Genomic DNA, 21,758 nt, shown 5'->3' on the forward strand with positions numbered 1-21,758 from the left:
GTGAAAATGGGACCCCCAACTACCACCTATCCCCTATCCACTCCCCGGCCATCATTACCACCAAATGGTCCAAACTCTAAGTGGCCCAGAACTCAGCACAGAAGCAACAGTGGCAGCAGGGGGGTGTGATGTAAGAATGGGATTTTGGGGCGATAATACCATTTTTCCACTTTGCAAGTTTGAGCTTCATTTTAGCCATTAATAGCTGATGGTCTGAGCTACAATCAACACCAGGAAAGTGCCTTAACCGAATCTTTCCAGTATTCTTGGCATAAAATGTAATATATTTGATTTCAATATTGTCCATTTGGTGCTGTCCATGTGTTTAAATCTCATGTGTTGTATAAGTCATGTGTTCATTATGCTGAGATGATTTTCCTGACAGTTGCACTACACGATCACCAGTTTAATTCTGTTCAAACTTGGCTGCTATTCTTGTAACTTCTCCTTGGTCTACCTTTGCATTGAAATCACCCATAATATATATTTTAAAAATCCTTTTTTGTTATTTGCTCATTGAGAACACATTGAAGCTCATTATCAAAATGTTCTATTTCATCATCATCGGAGTCTACAGTTGGGAGTAGTATGCTGATGTTGAGTGGCTTGCTTTGAATTTGGACAGATATTATGCTATCACTTTATGCTCTGTGAACATATTTAGCCACTTGTTGCTTACACAGAATGAAACTTCTTTTCATCTGATATTGTTTCCAGAAAAATAAACCATACAATTGTGTGATTTGAATTCTCCACTGCCTGTCCAGTGTAACTCACTGATGCCAAGGATGTCTATGTTAGCTAAAATCATTTCTCTTTTTACAATTTTTAGTTACCCAAGGGACATGTCTCTAACATTCCACGTTCAAATTTGATATAACTTTGTATAGTGTAGGCAACCTCTTTTGTCATGAGCACTATCAGTTGTTGGGCTTCCCAAGGTTTTCTTCCAACAACTTCATGAAAACCCTGGCTACTAAAAGCTAAACCTTGCTCTTTTCCAGTAGCTTGAGGGCTACCATCCACCAGGAAAATCTGCTGTTGGTTATCCACATCTGAGTCATGTTGAATTATTGCCATAAAGTGTTCTGGTGATTTTTTTTACAGGATAATTCACCATTGCTTTTCCTAACCCTCCCCATTTATCCAGGCTTGGATACAGTTGATTAATCATATGGTCACATATGGTTGATTAATCAATCATACGTCTGGGTTAATAAAAGATGAAAAGTAGTTTAAAATCATTTTAAAAACTAAAATACGATCAGTTAAACATAAAAATATTTTTTAAAACTGGCACTGAGAATTCCATGGGTTTCTGTTCCATGATTTCTACGTTGTATCTTCAATGCATATCTTTCAAAGGTAATAAAATCAGAGCCAATACAGTGCAGTTTCTGGGCAACAGCTCAGAGTCTCTCTCTCTCTTGACTTTGTACCTCTTTTTAAGTATCCTCATTGATTATCTTGCCCAGTTACTAATAAAGATACTACGAAGTTAAAATATTTAATACAGCTGCCATTGCTAGGTTGCAAACTATGGATGGTGAAAAAAGGATACAGAACACTAGCCCTTCTCTGCCATTAAGTAGTCTTCTGAAATTTTGCAGCCAAGGTGGCCCCAAAGTTCAATTGTTTCTATAATATATTGGCTTCGTATTTAGCATAAATATTTAGCATAAATTTACAACAATATATCCAACTTGGTAACACTTCCACCCTGCTTTTTTTGCTAAGGAAAAGAAACCAATACTTTTCATTCAAATTAATAAATAAGTTGAATAGTGATTCCATGTGATTTTTACAATCTCTTGCTGTGACTTTCAGGCTCTTCTGATAAGTTTTTTCAGCTCACATTGACAAGTGCTGAAGAAACTCCGTACAAGTAATTCACGAGGTTGGCAATTATATAGTTTACAAGAAACATTCAGGAAACCACATCTGCATGTGTGCATTTCGAATGAACCCAAGAACTGACTCATTAAACGGAGAAAAAGCAGCTCTTTCCCAGGAGGAGGCGCTGGCAGGCACATTTTACAGGTAAATTTATAGAGGTGCGAAACAAAACTCACGGCGAGGCACAAGATAATAAAGAGAGGTCTGTAGCAGCAAGACAGGGGAATCTGCTTCTGTTGATTAGCCGAGGTGATAGGCGTAACCTTCTCGGCTGTGCAATGATTTGCTGAATTTCGCTTCACCGTGATATGGGCGATTATGGGCGGGACTCAGAAGGTCAACATTGAAACAGCTGCTGTTGCAATGAACAAGAAGTTGACAAACGCGATGTGCAGGCACAGAGGGAAGTGAGCACAGCACTTTGTGCAACCGAGTACGAGGTAGGGCTGGTGAAGGGATATCCGTGTCATAATTGTTGAAAGGAAAAAAGGGATCATCGCTGAGCAGCGGATTTAGGTTCACCAAACGGACATTAGATGCCGGAGATATAGTCCTTGCCGATGTCCTATCTTTGCGTCAGGCCGAGAAAGACGGAAGTAAAGACCCGAGCTTCCACGTTGACCCAGAAACAAAGAAATCATGAAATGCAGTTACAAAACAGAGCTGCAGGCCTGCCGATGCACAAGGATTAGGAGAGGGCGATGGAAATTTGTGATCAGGATTCACATAGGAAAGCTTAGGTTTTAAAATGCAGAGGTATCATCTAAAATTATCAGAGGAATAGTAAACTAAATAAAATTGACATAAAATTGGCATTTGGCATTTGGGAGGAATGGGAGTAGGAAATCAGATCCTTGTTTTGCAATGCTTGGGGAGACAGCACTTATGGTTGCTACAGATGTTCATCTGAGTTAGGTAAAAAGCATTTCAGTCAGCATTGTATGAGGAGGTTGGGAATGTCTTACAAGAGAAAGATAGAAGAGGATGTCGAAGTTAATACCTGAAGTACTGGAACATGGGTTGCATTGATAAGGCAAACAAGGGGCATAGTTTACAGATTAACAGATTTTAGATCTGAAAACAGAAATCATGTCATGTGACTGCAGTGCTTGGCATAGAATATGACTGAATGTAATACTCCATTGGCATTGTCTTGAGGAAATGACATCTCTTGGTATCAATGGAGTAGGTACTCTTAATGTAAACATCAGGATTACCTGCAGAAAAATTTATGGCAGACAATGGTCAATAGCTTTTTAGCAATGTGATTAAATATCACATTCAGTAAAAGACAGGCTGTGTCCCATTGCCAGTGGCTGGGGGATGTGAAACAAGCTATTACACACCTGCTCCTTTTGTTTGTTTTTCAGCTGGTATTTGGTTGGTCAATTAGAGAAATACAATCTGGGACTTGAAAAGGTTTTGATCTAATCTAGGAAATTCTTATCTTTCCAAATGCTGTCTTCCAGTATTTAGAGCCTCTACCCTATACTCTTATTTTAGATTTCCCATGTCAAAGCCTAACACGTTTGTCACATTGCATCGTATGCGATGGGATAAGAGGATTCTGGCAGGAGCAGAAGCAATTCCTTTGAAGCAGGCGTCCCCAAACTTGGCAGCTTTAAGACTTGTGAACTTCAATTCCCAGAATTCTCCAGCCAGCTATACTGACTGGAGAATTCTGGGAGTTGAAGTCCAAAGTCTTAAAGCTGCCAAGTTTGAAGACCTCTGATCTAAAGCAATGTTTTTTAAACCTTGGCAATGATAGGAAATAAAGGTTTCAACTGGCTGGGGAATTTTGGTAGTCCAAGTCCACACATCTTAATGTTGCCAAGTTTTGAGAAAAGCTAAAATATTGTGAAACCGGCTATGGTCATCTTAATTCTTTCAGTCTTTGAAAACTTAGGCCAAGCAAGAAACAACATGGGCCAATCAGTGCTTCAACCAACAGAAGGGTGCTTCAATGTTGCACTTGCTCAGTACTATCCAGACTAATAGAATAAATAAAAGGTAGGAAAAACTGGCTATCATCATCCACCCCATTTGTTTTCAAGATATAGTCTTAGATTTATTTCTTTTTGCAAACAAATCTGAACTCTGGGTATTACAGCTAATAACTTACAACAGTTCATTTTAGTGACTGTTCAAAGTTACAACTATGCTGAAAAAAGTGACTGATTACTGTTTTTCACCCTTACCAGCATTACAGCATCCCCATAGTCACATGATCAAAATTCAGATGATTGGCAACTGATTCGTATTTATGACAGTTGTAGAATCCCTTAGTCATTTGATCATCTTTTTCAACCCTCTGATAAGCAAAGTCAGTGGGAAGCTAGACTCACTTAACAAACATGTTACTAATTTAACTGCAGTAATTCACTTAACAACTGTGCCAAGAAAGGTCATAAAATGAGGCAAAATTCACTTGACAATTGTCTCACTTTAGCAACAGAAATGTTCAGTTCCATTTTGGTCATAAATCAAGGACTATCTGTATAGCAAAGCTACCTGGCTGCAAGACCTAATTGTTTTTTGCTTTTGAATTTCAACTGAAATTCAAGTTTTGGTATGACACTAGTTTTGCCTGCCTGCCTGGGCATGCTTCCCAAAAGCTTTATTTGTAGATTGCAATATGAAGTCTTGAAACTGATTAGATAAGTGTTCCTCTTAAGGCTGACTGGGAAAATAAGCTGTAAGTTCAGGTGCGGCAATAAAGCAAAGTGAAACTAAAATTCCATCAGTGAAACAACTGATTCTCAAGCCCTCCAAAGCTTCACAGATCATGAAACTGGAGCTTTTGCTCACCTAAGCCAGAAGAAAATGTGCCTGGTTGTTTTTGAGTATGGTGTCAGTGTTCAATAAGAGAAAATGGCACATGGGAAAGATTCTTAAGAGAATCTCTCCCTGCCTAAGATCTAGAATGTCTCACAGTAAGATATGCATTTTGGAATTAGGTGTCTCCAGATGTGATTTTTCTGCAACAATCACTCCACATTGGTCACAGAATTTAATGGTGTGGAGACTTATTTTCCTTTAACCTTCCAGAGTTTACTTCATACTTTAAAAAAAAAACTTTTTCTGTAATTGCAGATAATACGATAAGAAGGGAAAGATAGAATAGCTGCACATATCTTTGACTGGTAATGTTAGGAACCCACTATCTGGAATCATCGTTAGGAGTAAGAGATTAAATTGCAGCTCAGTCAAGAATTTGAAAGTTAATTTGGCCGTATATCTGTGGACTTTTACCTCTTCTATATAACTAAGACTTTATGGACTAACTTCTCCAACTGTTTTATAAATACTTTTTGTAAACACATTTTTCTGTATAAATATCAATTATTAATTTTAACTAACAAAGTTAATTATAATAAACAGGAACTTGGGGCAAGCATAGCTCTCTAACAGGATCTTGCTGTAACTTATAAGTCACTGAGAGGAGAAAAACATTGGAAGAAAAATCCTTCTTTCCAACACTTCTTTCCACCACTCATCTTCTTTCTACCACATCACTCATCTCTATGCCCATTTCCCCTGGAGTCTGCCTACTCCAAATTTCAACCTCTTTTTAAAAATCTGACTAGGTACCAATGGGGTTGAATACAGAAGAAGCGAATTGCCAGACACAGTTTGAAGCAGCTGTCCAGGTCATTCAAGGCTTGCCCAGGAATGGTAAGAATCTCTTTGGGGATCCTTCCAGGTTACCTATAACGTACCTATAAGCTCACCTATAAGGGTTGAAACCAAATGCAAAAGTCAACAGGCTTCTCTGAACAGCCATAAAGAATAAGAAGTCAGATTTCTAAATTCAGAAAAGAAGTTAAACCTGTTATTTTCTCCAGTTTGAGCAGTATGTGTTGATGCAGAATTCTACAGGTTTTTTTTTTCATTCTTTACATATAGCACTCAATTTGGCAGAGGCTTGGTAGAAGAATTTAAACAATGACTATTGGTTAATATTCAAAAGGAGCAACTGCATAGCAATCTCTGATTTAGCTTAAGTGAATAGGCTGAAATCCACTGGATTTATGTATTTATATATGGCACCTATTGCCTCCTTATGAAATGCTCTAAAGAAAAATATTATGTGAACTTAGATTCAATTGTTTTATTTATACTATGGCTGGAGACAGATTGTTGTCAGGCACAAGCAACATAATAACTCATGGATAGGTCCAATGTATATTTTATTTTTCATCTATTACAAAAATCTCACCAGACTGTTACTTTTCCTTGGGAATGATCAGGAATAGACCTAATGGGTTTGACCTCATATGTTTCTTCCCTCAAATAGACTCTACATTGGAATGACGTTTTACTCCCATTAGAGGCTCCCCCTCCCCTTCAGCCAGTGGTTCCACCACGATTGGGAACCTTAAAAATGAAATCCTGCCATCAAATACCTCTTTCCATGTAGGATCCTGAACATGTTCCCCATTTCCTCAGGTTCCTATCGCCCTTCATATGAAGAAATGCTACGTTTTTATGGTTACTACAAGCAAGCAACAGTGGGTCAATGCCAGATCCCAAGGCCAGGATTTTGGGATCCTATTGGCAGATATAAATGGTAAGAAAGCCAGTGACAAATTCCCCCAGTTCCAAATGAAGCCTTGTCTTTTCTGAGGTTTGTTTTGAGCTAAGAGACTTTGTTAGAATCCAGCCTCTGATGCTATTTCAGTGCTAGAGCAGGCACAATATCTACGAACTAAAGGACATATATAAGCTTACCCAATTAATATTGTTTAATTGCATTGGATACTAGTTCAGTACAAAATTGCTGCTTTTGATCTATAAAGTCCTATAGATTTGGAGAGTGAAAAAGTTGATGTGCTATTTGTGTCTATATAAACTAATTGCAGCAAAGTGTTTTTGTCCTGTTTTGTTTCACCCTCTGTAAAGATACTAGAATTATGACAACAAGAAACAGGGCTTTCTTTGACGCTGTCCATTTGGAACAGCATTATCTACAGAACAGGACAAAATAGTTGGGGATGAGGTGGGTTTCAGCAGGTTCTGACCAGTTCTGGAGAACCGGTAGCAGAAATTTTGAGTAGTTCGGAGAACCGGTAGTAAAAATTCTGACTGGCCCCGCCCGCATTTGCCTCCCGATTCCCAGCTGATCAGGAGGAAATGGGGATTTTGCAGTAACCTACCCCTGGAGTGGGGTGGGAATGGAGATTTTATAGTATGCTTCCCCTGCCACGCCCACTAAGCCACCAACCCACCAAGCCATACCACACCCACCAAGCCACACCCACAGAACTGGCAGTAAAAAAATCTGAAACCCACTACTGGATGACATCACCCAAAGTCCCACCCGTTTGACATTTGCATGTATACAAAAAGTGGGACTTTATTCCCAAGGTGCAACTGTCATCTGGCCTATTTTGACATTGCCTCCCTCTCGAACATCACTGATTTTGACTACAGACTAGAAGAGCTACAAGTCTTTCTTTTTTTTGGAGTTTCTCATATAAATTCTATCATTCCATTATTTTTATCATTGTCACTTGCTATTTTTTAACTGAATTGGATCCAGGCTTAATTATTCTTGCTGTAGATCCATTATTAATCTAAATCATATGAATGTCAATGGAATTACCTCAGTTAGAACTTCTTGCAAAGCCAATCCGTTTTTAAAAATTTATATTTGTTTTAAATAGTGTCCTCTGCTTGAAATGTTCAAACTGGACTGTAAATATTTTTAAAGTATTTATGAAATTGAAATAGAGAAAATGATTCATAGCATACACAAACTGATGACCAGTCATCCTTGAGTGATTATCCCTAGTTCTCCTTAAGAAAGAACCATTATGAGAGATTCTGAATTTCAAACTAGTTCAACCTCTGGCAGGTTGTGTTGTTTTTTTTTTTATTGAAGCTCTTGCCCAAGATAAGAGATATTTTGGGGTTTTGGCAGGGATGCCTGGAAAAGCTTGGGAAAGATGACCAAAGAGGAAGCCATGGCTGCTTATATTATGGAAATGAAGAAGGCAGCCCAGAAGGTAAATGGTGCAAAATATTAATGTCAGTTGGTTGCGCTTGGATGAGGTTGTTGTGGGAACTCCTTATAGTGGGGTGTGTCACTGTAAGTGGGTTGCTAAAAGATGCAGAGGAGAGAAGACAAGAAAGAAATGACAGGAAATTCAGCTTGAATGTTTGAGGACTTAAAATTCATACAACTATATATATATATATATTTGATTTGGTAATGTTCTAACTATATACTAACTACAAACATGCTAATTATTATATCATAATAGCTATTACCCTGTTTCTCCAAAAATAAGAACTATTCTGCAAATAAGCCCTAGCGTGCTTTTATATAAGCCCTACCCCAAAATAAACTCTACTTAAGAGTGTTCAGTCGTCTGCCCACCATTCCATCTGGTTGCTCACAGTGCTGCAGCTAGGAGGAAAGGCAGGGGGAGGTGGAACTGCCCCACACACCCTGCACCAACTTATATCAGGGCCTTCACAGCCAGGCCATCGAGGCACGATATCTGCCTCGTGGCGGCAACACCGACAGCCATGTGCAGCAGGAGCCTATCTAGCCGCCAGCCCACTTCTGCTTGCTTATGTCTGCAATGGAGCAGGAGTTCAAGCAGTGTGATGATGCCACGGCCTCAAGGCGAGGCGGATGTTGGGGTGTGGGAGCCTGGCTGAGGGACCCTGAAGTAAGCCAGTGCGAGGCCCATGTGGTAGCTCCACCACCCCCCACACACACTCCTGCTTCACAGCAGCAGCACTGGTGCATCACATGACCTCCTGCCCCACCACAAGCAAGAAGTAGTAGTGGGCCTTCTATACATTGGGGAAAAAATAAGACACACCCCCTGAAAACAAGATCCAGTCTTATTCTTGGGGAAACACAGGTGCATACTAATATTTACATGCTTAATTGGAAAGTATTAGCAGAATCTAAGTTTGGAGATTTGTATTGCAGGCAGATTTATGTCATAATTTGACCATTTTCACTCCTCTGCCCTTTACTCTGCTTCAAGCTTCTGATCTTCATATTTATAGTAAAAGATGTAGAACAACTGCAAAAAAAAAAAAAAACCTCCTGCATGAGTGTCATTTTGACTTCATATTCAAGACATTCTACTTAGAAAAATCCATTGCTTCTTTTTCCTTACTTCAAAAATAAGTCTTCTGGCCAATTTAGTGAAATTCAACTAATTCTAAAAATATTTAAATGGAAAACAAGCAAGGAAGAACTTCCCAGATAGGGACCCATCTATGAGCTGGAATGCCTTTATTGAGTGCAAGTAGAGATCCTGCTATTCTTCTTGTATGAAAACCAAGAAGGCATCTCAGGAGCCTCCCAGTAGGTCAGGTCTTGCTTTTTTTGTTTCAACAATGCCATGACTGCAACTGCTTCCAGATCTCTCATGGGGACCCAGGGAATGTGTTGTACCACCTGGGATCACTTCTAGACTTTCTGGCAGGTCATCAACACTGTGCCGATGGACAAAGCTTCGGAGGATATGTTTGTATACTTTGAGCCCCTCTATGAAGTGATCCATGATATGCCCAGACCGCCTGAATCCTTCTTCAAGAAAAAATCAGGTATGCTTATGAGTAGCAAAAGCAGGTTGAGAGGGAGGCATTTGGGATACTTTCACCAGCAGCTATGATTACATAGCTATACTCTTTACAATTCAAGACCCACAACCTAAACTTAAAAGTAATCTTTCTCTCTCCCTTCTTCTTGGCTCTTTGGCTTCTCCTGTGTGAAGTCACTTTGCTGATGCTTCCATGCAATTTAGTGCACAGAGTATTTTCTTCTTGGGAATTTAAAGATCTTGATAGACACGTTTGGTTATGGAACATTGGTCCTCTAGGCCAGGGAGTTTCAACTAGATGGGTTTTTGACCTAACTTCAAATTGCTCAAGTAGCTCATCAGTTTGGAGTGGAGCAAACAAACCTGTTTTGACTTGTTTGGGATTTTGGCACAGGAAGCAGCACTCAAAAGATCTACCAAACAGCTTGGGATCAGTTGACTTAACGAAATTTGGCCTGTCCCCAACTCTTAACCTCTTCCTGCAGTGATGAACAAAAAACCCTCAATGGCTGGGTTTATAACACACTTTTCAGGTTAGTTAAAGATCTAGCAGGTATTCAATCAAAACATACAATATTACATCTGGTTAGGATTAACTGTGGTTAATATTTTGTAGCTGAACAATAATATAAATCAAGCTTGTTTGGCTTATGATTCAGTGTATTGTGTGAACCCAGAAAAGTAGTTGTTAATCTGGTTTTTAAAAAGTTGTGTGAATATAGGCAATAGTGACTTCCTTAATGTATAGTTCAAGCTAAAATAGGATGAGTAATTCATGGCTCACTGTGCAACACTGTAGAAAGGTTTTGGGATAAATTAGGAGAAGGGAGTTCTGTGCATGCTAACCTCAGCTCCTGAATGAAAAGTGTGATAGGAGTCTCCAACCATCTTTTAGGAACTTTCTTTTCCGAATATTAAAGAACACATGAAAAGATCTTTACAGCCAAGATGCCGTTTCTGCCCAAACTGTTCCATACTGCGAGAGTAGTTAAAGAGCTCTTTGCTTGCTCTGTTCTGTAACTACTCCCCTCTCTGCTAATCATCCATTTTAAACCATGAGCTTGACTTGGAATTCCAGAGACCTGGAAACAGTCATGCCCGGCTTGGATATTATTTGCCTTCTGGCCATTAATTTCAATAAATAATACTCTTGTGCTTAAATTAAATTAAAGCATAGTGTGAAGCAAGACTATACAAATCATTTGGCAAGAACTGGACTGGTTCCTCAAAGCTTCCAAGGCATCATATAGGATCAAAGATTTGGCACAAGTGTGTAGAGGCTGTCTTAAAGTTTCTGGGCATGTGTGCTTAGATTTGAAATCCATCTTTGCCGAGGTCCTTAAAAGCAGCCATGTCAACCTTTCAAGGAGCTAGAGAGCTTATTGGCTTTGAAGTACAGATCCAGCAAAGCACTTCATTGAATCATTTCTACAGACCTAATCTGTAGCTCTACTAGGTCTACATTGAATCATTTCTACTAGACCTAATCCCAAACCTAACCCTAATACCAAAGATGTAGTACTGATAGGGAAAACTAATACACCCCAGACTTTTAATGATCAACATTGAAAAACATTCTGTTCTTTTGCAGTTAAATCAGACTCAGAGACTGCATCTTTGCAAAACAGTTCATTAGATGGACTTGCTGAAATCTGTCCAAATCCACTAGTATATGAAGAATGGAAGCAAGCAGGCAAGTGCATCTCATAAATGCTATAATGGGGCGATGTACGTACCCTGTGTATACTACATGTAATCCCAGTAGATAATGTGCGTTCCTTTCACTTTAGATTGAATAATGCAGTCATTTTTACTGTAGGATCATTGTTATGGAGTGAAGCTACTCCATGTCAAAGCAGAGGGCAGATTTTGCCTTCACTGCAAGCATTTACCCCTATGAGGAAATTATATTTGTATAATTGGAAGAGCTGGTAGCCTGCTTCTTGCCCCTTATGAATTCAGTCATTAAGAACTAAGTGTGTAGTGAGAGGGTGAAATTACTTCATTCTTCAAAAGATGTCTTTTAAAGTAACCAATGCTGTCATTGTGATAGAACATTGGATCTCTGGATTGTAACCTTGCTCAAATAACTTAAACTTTCAGGTTTTCTTCAGAGAAGCCATAATAATGTAGGATTTCATTTTATGCAAAGCCAAAACTTGTTGACATTTCTATCTGAGCAAGAGATAGCTGATTTGAAGAAGGTGGCTCTTTCCTTCTTCCTCCTTATCCTTCCACTTTCTAAAAACTGATGTCATAACTTAGAAATCAGCCAATTGTCTTATTGATGCCCAGCTTGATTATTGGATCTTAATATGCTGTACATAATCTAAGTAATTGGATCAAATCAGACTACTGTATATTATTTTCCTTCTCTTGTGTAAATCAGATAAGGTACCTATGCAATTCAGATTTATTTTTCTTTATAAAATGTATATCCACTGCAATTACTTCTCAGACTCTCATGGATCTGGCATTTTGCAAAGCCAATTTAAATAATATGTCCACAAAAACAGTTTTAAACACTTAAAACTTTAAGTTTTTTATTTTTTTATTTTTGTAAAAAAATATCAAAATGCATGAACAGTGGGACACCTAGGTGTCATACCTTCTAATACAAATAAAACTAATAAAATCGATCATAATTATTACATTCAGTCAACTTATGTATTTCTAATAATAATAATACACATTTATATTAGGTTATAGTCCATCATTATTCAATTATTCCATATTATATCTTATTTCTTTTATTATTATAAAGTGTATACACTAATATTCCTCCTTCTCTTATTTCTATCACTTATTCTAGCTTTTAATCATGTCACATTTTATTTAAAAAAAAAACTTTTTCTGTCTATCCTATCTAACTTCTAGTCATGTCACCTACCTAAAAAGAAAAAAGAAAAGAGAGAGAGGAAGGGAAAAGCAAATCATAACAGCAAAAAAAAAAAAAAAAGGATCATCCATCCATCATCTCTTGCTTCTAAACACTTAAAACTTTAGTAAGGTACTAAAGCGTCCCTTATTGGATTTAGTTTATGGAGAAAGACATAACACCTGACATCTGGATTTTCAAATTTTGTAAGATGCAATCACTTGCATACGTATTCACAACCAGAGTATTCTGCTCTGCTTTTTCTTAGTCTACTTTATTATTTTTATTCTGAGACATTTTTTCCTCTTGCAGGACCTGGCCTTGCTAACAAAGCTATAAAGAACAGCCATGTGACAAATGATTCCGAGAATGAGGTGTTCTGTGATAGCGTAGAACAGGTGGAACCTCATCAGGTGATGAAATGATACAAGGAATGAAAATGAAAAGAGAAGGAAGAGGCTTAACTTAAAAACTCTGCTTTAAACACAACCGAATGGTCTATGCTAAAATGCTGTTATCCAGGTCACAAGTTGCTCGAAAAGTATGCCATTGTAAATTGTGTTGTCCTTATTGTTGATCACTATTCTGCTTCAGTAGCAAAGGTAGTGGTTGGTAGTTGGTGGTATTCTGGATGTTTGAATGTAAAGCCAATTTTTTAAAAAGCGCTTGGTAGTTTCTTCTGTTTTGTTTTTCCTCCCATCAAGCATTCTCATGAGATGGCCAATTGTATAAATCTGATAAATAAATAAGTAAACAGCTCAGGCACAGAGATGGTCTATGCTGCTTGTCAATTCATCTGTTTCTAAATACAGGTCTAGCACTTTTCTGAAAGAGTGCTAAACCCATGTCAAAAATAACCCAGCTGCCAAATTACAGGAGTGGAGAGATGCCACAGATAAAACAGGAAGGAGCCATCAATAATAAGCAAACTCCATCTCAGCTACTGCTGCCATCAAGAGGCCATGGCCAGCAGCACCTAGAAGTGGCTTATTCAGTAGGAAAAATGGCACTACCACAACACCAAAATTATCTTTTGCCAGAAGCAGTGAACTGATAATGCTTCACTTCTTGAAGCATTATTGACAAAACCCAACTCATTCCTAGTTTAACCACTCTGCAGCACAGAACTAGTGTTCTGACAAGCCTTAGCTTAAAATAACAAGTCTATCCCTCTTCCAAAAGAATATTAAATTTGTGTTTATAAACTTGCACGTACCAGGAATCTCTGTAAGACTTCACAAGTGCTTCAGAGAGCCCCTAGCAGGCATTACATGGGCAAAGGCCTCTGTGTGTCCAGATCCTCTTGCAGCCCAAGCAAGAATGGCTTTGAAGGGTAATGCCCAGGGGCAAGAAGGAAGTGGATATACCTCCATGAACATAAAGAAAGCAGTAGAAACTGTGTAGATCCCGCTCCTGATTGCACCAGTAATCATATCACTGATGGATCATATCTGCAGCAAAAATTGTGTAAGCAAAAGAGGGAAAAATATTTTAAAATTGGAACAATTAAAGGCAGCTTTAAGTTGCTGGTGTGGAGGAAATAAAGATTATGAAGAAACAGCATAAAAAACGATCACTGAGCCAGAGCTGTAGCAGAGTTAGGAAACCGTGAGGAAGAGTCTTCTGATCCTACACTGACAAATTTAATTGTTTAGGGAGTTCAAGAAATTATTTTCTGCTCTTCCATTGTCAGTTTTGCTATTTCTAATAAATTTTATCATATAACTAATTTTGCTGTGATCAGAGTCTTTAAAAGACATTTAATCAGCCCATGGTCCTAAACCATGTTTATCTAAAGATCCATCTTTTAAGGATATGGAATGACTTGTGTAATTTGAGCTGTTCAGTCAAACTAAAGCAAAGTTCCTTTCTAGATACAAGAATTTAGGTAAGATAAAATATGCAACATTGATCAAAGGTGGGTGGTTGTTTTTTTAGTTCATTAAGGCTTGCAAGATCTAAGCAGATGGACTGAGACAAAACCACTTGGTTGTTTAATTTTCACTTATTTATACACATATAAACTGTGAGAAGTAAAATTTGAAAACCTATTAGAAATAACAATAGGGAGATAAAAAGTATCTCATGTTTGGCTTTTAGTGTTCTGTTGTTAAAAAAACTGGGTTACAAGTCCCCGTCCCCCACCCCCATCCCACCCACACCATTGCTAAGGAGGGCCATTGTCCCACTTGAATATTTGGCCTCTCAGGCCCCCTACTACAGATTCAGTAGCTCTAGGACTACATTATGATTTTTCTCTCCACAGAATAACATTTGTAATACCTTAAGGCATTTTGTAAGGTTTCCAACAGAAAACTAGGTAATTTCCTAACAGTTAATCTTCATTTTAATTTGAATTGGGAGAGGGAACACTGTAGTAATTAAAGTGGCAAAAATCCCTGATTCTAAAAGTCTAGTTTTTACTTTTTCTTTCTCCATAGGCCAGAAGGCTATCAGCCAAACAAAGCTTTCCCTTGAGCAACCCTCCCAGGAATCAAGCTACAGAGAAAACAGGATGTAAGTTTTAGAGTATCCTTAGCTGGAGAAGGAAGATAAATAGAAGGGACACCTAATCTTTTGCTTCAGAAAGAAAGCACAGAGACAGGTCTAGGACATGCCTATATGCGTTGTGGCTCATGCATTTGGCAACAAAATCCTATGTTTCATCCACGAGTGCAAACAGGTCTGAAAAAGAATTAATTTGCTTTCATTCTGAAGTAATGAAGGCAAAGTTAAAATGTATAAGTTTGGCAGAGAACATATGTTTTTACTACTAAAAGGACAGCCACAATATATATTCTGTTGTGTTTCCACTGTAGAAATGATCCCTGAGAGAAAAGATGAGAACAAAAAGTAAATAGGGTTAGATATCGAGTTGGGCAGCCATAAAAGTAAGTTTTCAGAAGGAGTGAGGTAGAAATGAGAGAGATTCCTTGTGTGTCCAATCACACTTGGCCAATAAAAAATTCTATTCTATTCTATTCTATTCTATGTTGTAGGATTCTGCCCAATTATTTTATAAAGTATTTCAGCCAGAGCCAACCAGGAATATGACCAAGATATATTATCCACTTCCATTTACACATTAATCAATGGAAAAGAGAGGGAAATTATGCCAAGGCTAAGATCATTTGGAACTAAAATTGAATGTCAAGAGCTGTATTAAAACATGATGAGAGCAGAGCTTGGAGGTTGAATAAACCATTATGTGAAAGTCCTTTCCCATTCAGTATTATTCCTATAGACAGATATAGTTTATAGTATTTCCTTCCTGATTTTATGATTTACTACAAGGAGCATTTTATTTGAAAAATGTAGTGAAAATATGTCTTCCCAATTTAGGATCTTTTGTTTAAAAAAAAGGGTGGGAAACATGCAACAATAATTCCATTCAAAAGCTAAATTACAAGTTTTACTCATCAGGGATTGATAATCTTATCCTATATTTTTATTCAGTATCTTGTTGGACTCAACTGATTCTTGTAGCAGTATCATCTTCCAATCTTGTCTTTCATAGATATGTTAGAACAATACCTTCCACAATTTTCAGTCAGCAGAACATTCAAAGCACCTAGACAATATCCAGTTAGGGAAAGCATAGTAGAGAAATTACTACTCAAAACAAGCATGTTGTATACCAGCTTCCAAAATCTGTTCTAGGTCATTTGTAAACTGGACACCAGAACTGGCCATTTGTAAACTGCAGTCATATACCCACCACTACCCACAACTAGTCATTACCTCCTTAACATTGTTCAAGAAGCTGGAGATAGTGGTTTTCTGGAGCACAATGTACAAACCCTGAATATAGGTATCCTTCAGTGATTGGCTGCCTTGTATAGCATAAAGTTTAACTGATAATGCAGAGATATCCTTTCTTACCTTGGTTATGTTGGAGGATTCTCCTGATCAGCTCAAGTCTTGACCTTGAGGAAGATTAGTAACATACCAGTGTAGATTTAACTGGTCACTATTCTTCCCTTCAGTTTCTGTCACTTCCCTTACCTTGTTTTTATTGATTGCCCTGTTTGATTAGCTTAAAACATTAGGGGCTAGGAACAATGTTTCCTTTATTTTCATAGCTTCCAAATAAGGTTTGGCTCTGCTATTTTCAGTGGAATACATGAACCTATCATTAGTTTCGATGCATTGGAACCCCTTATATTTAGGTTATCCACCCTTTATTGCAAGTGGAAAGAAGCTCAAATGCTGCATTCAAATGAAACCATGTAAGTCCCTTAAATCTTATTCTCCGTCTTCCCATCTAAATCTGACACACTAGGATAGATATGGTATCCAGGTAGATTTAAATTGTGGGACATTCTTCATTTAAAATAGCGAGGTCTCATTATCTATCCTTTTTTTTTTTTTTGCTACAGCTTCAATGGATCTTTTGGGTTCATCTCATCTTATACACCTGCAGATCTCACCACCTGAGATCAGCCAAAACCCTGAAGCCATCAGAGAGCGCCAGATAAATGTCTTGACCCAGAAGGACATGACCTTGCAGGTGATAAGGACCATTCAAGCTTTGCAGCAGGATATGAAAAAAGTGATGGAAAGACTCAACAATTTGGAATCATGGGCAGCTTTGCAGGTATATTGCTTCCTCTAATAGCTGACTAGCATTTGGTTTATAAAAGTACAAATCACTGCTGAGCTCAGAAAGCTCTAAAAGCAACATATGAAAAATGACTATGTGGGGGACAAATTGCAAATCAAAAGTCTTGGAGTTTTTCCATAGAGATTTTGAAAACTGCAGCTCTAAAAGTTCAACCCTAACCCTAATCCTATTTGATGGAAATGAGGAGATATAGGGTGAAGAGAGGGAGAGGAGTAACAAAAGATAGTGTGGGGAGAATGACAGGGAAAATTTCAGAATTACAATTTTAGAACTGTAAGCACAGAGTACTCTGTAACAAATTCTTTATAAACTAATTCAGCCTTAAAAGAGCAATAGGGTGCTATCATGCTGAAGGGCTGCCCACATTGCATTAGTTTATTAGGGTAAAATCCTAAAGTAGAATCAAAATGCAAACAGAAGATCCTAATTTTTCTCTAGTACTGTAGTGCATTTTTTCACATGGTGAAATTCTTCATATCTTCATCAGTACAAGCAGTACACTGCTTGTGTATTAAGATCTTTAAAAAAGAATCTGATATGCATCAAAGCTGTATCTATTGCTCTGGAGGAAAGTGGGCAAGACCCTTTTAGCTGGCTGCATTAGGGTTCCTGAATTCACTTTCCAGGCAGCTTTTTCAAGCTGACTTGTATAGGGTCATAGCTGTTTAGCTATAGCTGCTGAATTCTACTTTGTACTATTATTCTGTTTTGTTCTCAATATACTTCTAAATCCTCACCTTAGGTCTCAATAAAGATATTGCATTTATCTTTATTTATTTCTGTCATCCGTAGCCCCCCTCCCCCACACCAGCTTTTACTGATGTTTCTGTACTGTTACAATCATTGTTATTTTATAACCCTACTGACTATCTGGATAAGTTGATAATTGTCTGATTTCACACTAAGTGGCAGTGGCAAAATCTGTTAAGAGAAGAAAGCAAGTGTTTCCGTAAAAAACAAAACAAAATACTTATGGTATATTTAAAACAAATACAAAAAAAGAAAAGGCATCTGCCTTAAGTCACATTTTTGTATAAAAGGATATAGGCAAGAGTTGTAAAATAACATACAATTGCCAAGGATTCCGATTTTAAAAACATTGTTAAAAATTTACATGTATCTCCCATTTCCCATCCATGTATAAAGTTACCCCCAATTATTCTGATATCTGAAATATACTTTCAACAGAATTGCTTAGAAAATAGAATTAGACAAGAGGAGTGTTCTAGTTGTTACAACCATCTTGATTTTTCTGTCTTTCAGCACCATACATCCATGTTGAAACCTTGCCTTCCATCCAAAGAACCTGATGCAAAGGTATGGGGACTCATGATGGGAAATTTTCCAAATGCATTGATACAAGCAGGTATCTAGATGGTATCAGATAATTGGCTGCTAATTTGAAGAGGAGTGCAGCCTTAAATGACAAATATTGACAGCAATAGTAGTAAGGCGCAAGACTCCTCTAAGCTTATGTCAAAATGTTTTCTATTAGTATTAACATATTTACTCCTCCCCTTCCACACTATCAATCCCCATTAAGCAGTAAGAATAATTGATTAATGAATAAAACTTCAAAAGTGGTTACTTTCACTTATTAATCATTTTTATCTGAATCTTAATCTGCGAAATATTAAATAGATTGTAGAAAGCAGATCTCCTTTGTTTGGAATTCCTGGAATCCAGGAAGGTTGACAAGCACTTCCAATTTTTTCTACAGTCTCTGCCATTTTTTTTTATCTCACAGGAACTGCCAAGTTGGCCTGTACATCTGTCTCCTCATACCTGGTTTTTCTTGCTGGCTTGGCCTTTTGTTGTCCAGTGGCTACTTTGGTACTTCCATAGACAGAAGCGATGAATTCTTTATTGTCGTTTAATAATAGTAAGGGAGGAAAAACTTCCTGGAAATGTCTCAGAAGTTGGGTTTGAACTTCAAACATTAGACCACTACCAACATTTACCAAAAATTCATATTTATCAATCTATCTTACTACAATCCTGTGGTTCAGAGTAGAAGATATTTAATACACTTTGATTTTCTACAACTAAATGTAAAATAAAGATAAAGGTGAGTGCAAAGGAAAATTTGCAGAGTCCTTATTCTGTCAGCATGAAGAAAGGTGCAAAACTGGTGGGCTTCAAAAAATTTTACTACCGGTTCTGTGGGTGTGGTTTGGTGGGTTTGGCAGGGGAAGGATACTGTAAAATCTCCATTCCCTCCCAAATCCAGGGGAAGGTTACTGCAAAAAAAATTTTTTTGTTTGTTTTACATTTATACCCCGCCCTTCTCCGAAGACTCAGGGCGGCTTACAGTGTATAAGGCAATAGTCTCATTCTATTTGTATATTTTTACAAAGTCAACTTATTGCCCCCCCAACAATCTGGGTCCTCATTTTACCTACCTTATAAAGGATGGAAGGCTGAGTCAACCTTGGGCCGGGCTCGAACCTGCAGTAATTGCAGGCTTTGTGTTCTTAATAACAGGCCTTACCAGCCTGAGCTAAACCGGCCCCATTTCTTCCCAAGGCAGAGAATAGATGGGGGCGGGTCCAGTCAGATTTTTACTACTGGTTCTCCGAATTACTCAAAATTTCCACTACCGGTTCTCCAGAATTGGTCAGAACCTGCTGAAACCCACCTCTGGTGCAAAAGGAAAATAATGCTTTGACAACATATATCCTGATAAGACAATGGACTTTAACTTTGTGGTGGTTTTCTAAAAAAGGAACCTTTAACTCTACTTTCATTCTGAAATTGAAGGGCATGGGAATGGTAAACAAACTTTTAACTAGTCCAGGAAAGGAATATTTCTGCTACCAGCTCCCCAATATGTAAGGAAAAATGAATATGGCAAAGTCTTTTTTTGTCCCAGACAAAAAATCATTACAGCTTAAAGCCATTATAGCTGTGAAAAATAGTTTCATACTAAATAAAGAAACTCCATTCTCCTTCTTTGTCTATAACACCTACTTGTCCCCACCCCCCGCAAAAAAAACCCAAAACCCCTGGTTAAAAAAATAATTCCTAAGAAGAAATTTCTGTTTATTTGCCTGTGCTTCCTCTTTCAACTAAAGGATCAACAATTGGAAATACTGGTCAAGCTGTCAGTTCAAAGGGTTAATGTGAGCATCGTGCTATTGAAATGATCACATAACAGAGAGAGTCTTTCACATTTGCTACTATCAGGTTCTTACTATCGACTCTAGAAACAAGAGATTGACAACTTGACATGATAGTGACTAATCTCATACCTCAACTTAAAATCAGAGGCTAAAGCATCCCTCTGAGAATGAACAGTGATGCCTTTCCCTCAGTACTGAAATTCCTTACTATCTATCTCTTCATTTTGGAAGCAATGCATATAGTTAACATAAAAATACCTGCATCCAGTTCTGAGGATTACAAGAAGATTGCTGACAAAATGAAATATATTAAGACACTTATACGGACACCAGAAAGTGAGAGATCCACTCAAATCAGTAAGGCAAATCTGAAGGAGTTATTTAGTATATCTCGCCTGAAGAAGAAAATCTTTAAAAGCTCATATAGCCGAAGAAACACATTTATCTTATGTTGCTCAAGAGGATTGGACCTGTACCAACTATTTCAAATTATAAGAAAAGATTCTGAGTAAATATCAGGAGCTAAGTACAGCATTGTACAAGTAGCCTTCCCCATCCTACCCCCTCTTCTTCCAAGCAACTCTACATGCCACTATCATCTCTAGAGATTACCTCAATTTTCTGAATAGTAAATCTGAGTTGAACCATTTTGTTTGTAACTCATGCTGCAAGTAGCCTCTGTTCTTTTTTCAGCCCCTAGAATACATTTCCTTGTGATGACCAAAAGAGACCAAAAGATATTTTAAAACTCACAAAAATAGTATAATTTCTAAAATACTATAACTATTTTTTAAAATAAATATTTATTTATTTATTTATTGAATTTATATTGCCACCTATTCATCCATGGCAACTCAGGGCAGCTTACAGAATATAAAACCCACATTTAAAACAATAAAAGCTAACAAAAAGAATCAAATAAATTAATATAATACAATATTACAAAAGCACCTTCCACCACCCACCACCCCGGCGACAGCAGATCACACGAGCCATTTAATGGGCTCCATCCCACTCAGGGTTTCCCAGGCCTGCTGGAAGAACCAGGTCTTCAGCACTTCCAGAAGAGTATTAGAGTGGGGGCCATTCTAATCTCTGGGGGAATGATGTTCCAGAGAGAGAGAGAGCCAACCATGGAGAAGGCCCTTCTTCTGGGTCCCACCAGGTGTATCTCCCTCGGGGATATGACCCGCAACATTCTCTGCCTCCCTGCTCTAATGGGTTGATTAGATGTGATTGGCAAGAGATGGTCCCTCAGATAACCTGATCCCAAGCCATGAAGGGCTTTAAAGGTGACAACCAGCACCTTGAATTGCACCCGGAAGCAAATCAGCAACCAATGCAGCTCCTGCAGGAGGGGTGATACATGTGCACTCTGGGGTCTGCACAAAACCATGCAAGCCGCTGCATTTTGCACCAACTGGAGCTTCTGAATCCTCTTCATGGGCAGCCCTGTGTAGAACATGTTGCAATAGTCAAGATGGAATGTGACTAGGGCATGAGTGACTGACTGTGAGTAGGGACTGTTGGTCCAGAAAAGGGTGTAACTGGCGCATAACCTGCAGTTGCACAAAGGTCCTCCTGACCATGACCGCCACCTGCTCTTTGAGCAGGAGTTGTGAGTCCAGGAAAACCCCTAGATTACACACAGGGTCTGTTTGGATAGT

The 21,758-nt window shown here is 38.1% G+C and overlaps 1 protein-coding gene across 7 annotated transcripts; it reads left to right on the plus strand.

Moving 5' to 3' along the window:
- Positions 1-2,193: 2,193 nt before the first annotated feature.
- On the plus strand, positions 2,194-19,067 carry ACBD4 (acyl-CoA binding domain containing 4). Of its 7 annotated transcripts, none has more exons than XM_058182344.1 (12): positions 2,257-2,336; positions 3,788-3,906; positions 5,484-5,571; positions 6,346-6,466; positions 7,820-7,904; positions 9,339-9,471; positions 11,059-11,160; positions 12,658-12,758; positions 14,787-14,862; positions 16,725-16,942; positions 18,233-18,286; positions 18,717-19,067. In XM_058182344.1, the coding sequence occupies exons 3-12, from the start codon at positions 5,490-5,492 to the stop codon at positions 18,825-18,827; spliced, it is 1,083 nt and encodes a 360-aa protein (XP_058038327.1). In that variant the 5' UTR covers positions 2,257-2,336; positions 3,788-3,906; positions 5,484-5,489; the 3' UTR covers positions 18,828-19,067. The 7 variants fall into 7 exon arrangements, with proteins under 7 accessions (XP_058038329.1, XP_058038331.1, XP_058038325.1 ...); XM_058182343.1 differs by having other exon boundaries at positions 2,286-2,336; positions 3,803-3,906; XM_058182342.1 differs by lacking the exon at positions 3,788-3,906 and having other exon boundaries at positions 2,195-2,336.
- Positions 19,068-21,758: the final 2,691 nt, after the last annotated feature.

The sequence above is a fragment of the Ahaetulla prasina genome, chromosome 4 (assembly GCF_028640845.1).
Source record: "Ahaetulla prasina isolate Xishuangbanna chromosome 4, ASM2864084v1, whole genome shotgun sequence".
Classification (NCBI taxonomy): Eukaryota; Metazoa; Chordata; class Lepidosauria; order Squamata; family Colubridae; genus Ahaetulla; species Ahaetulla prasina.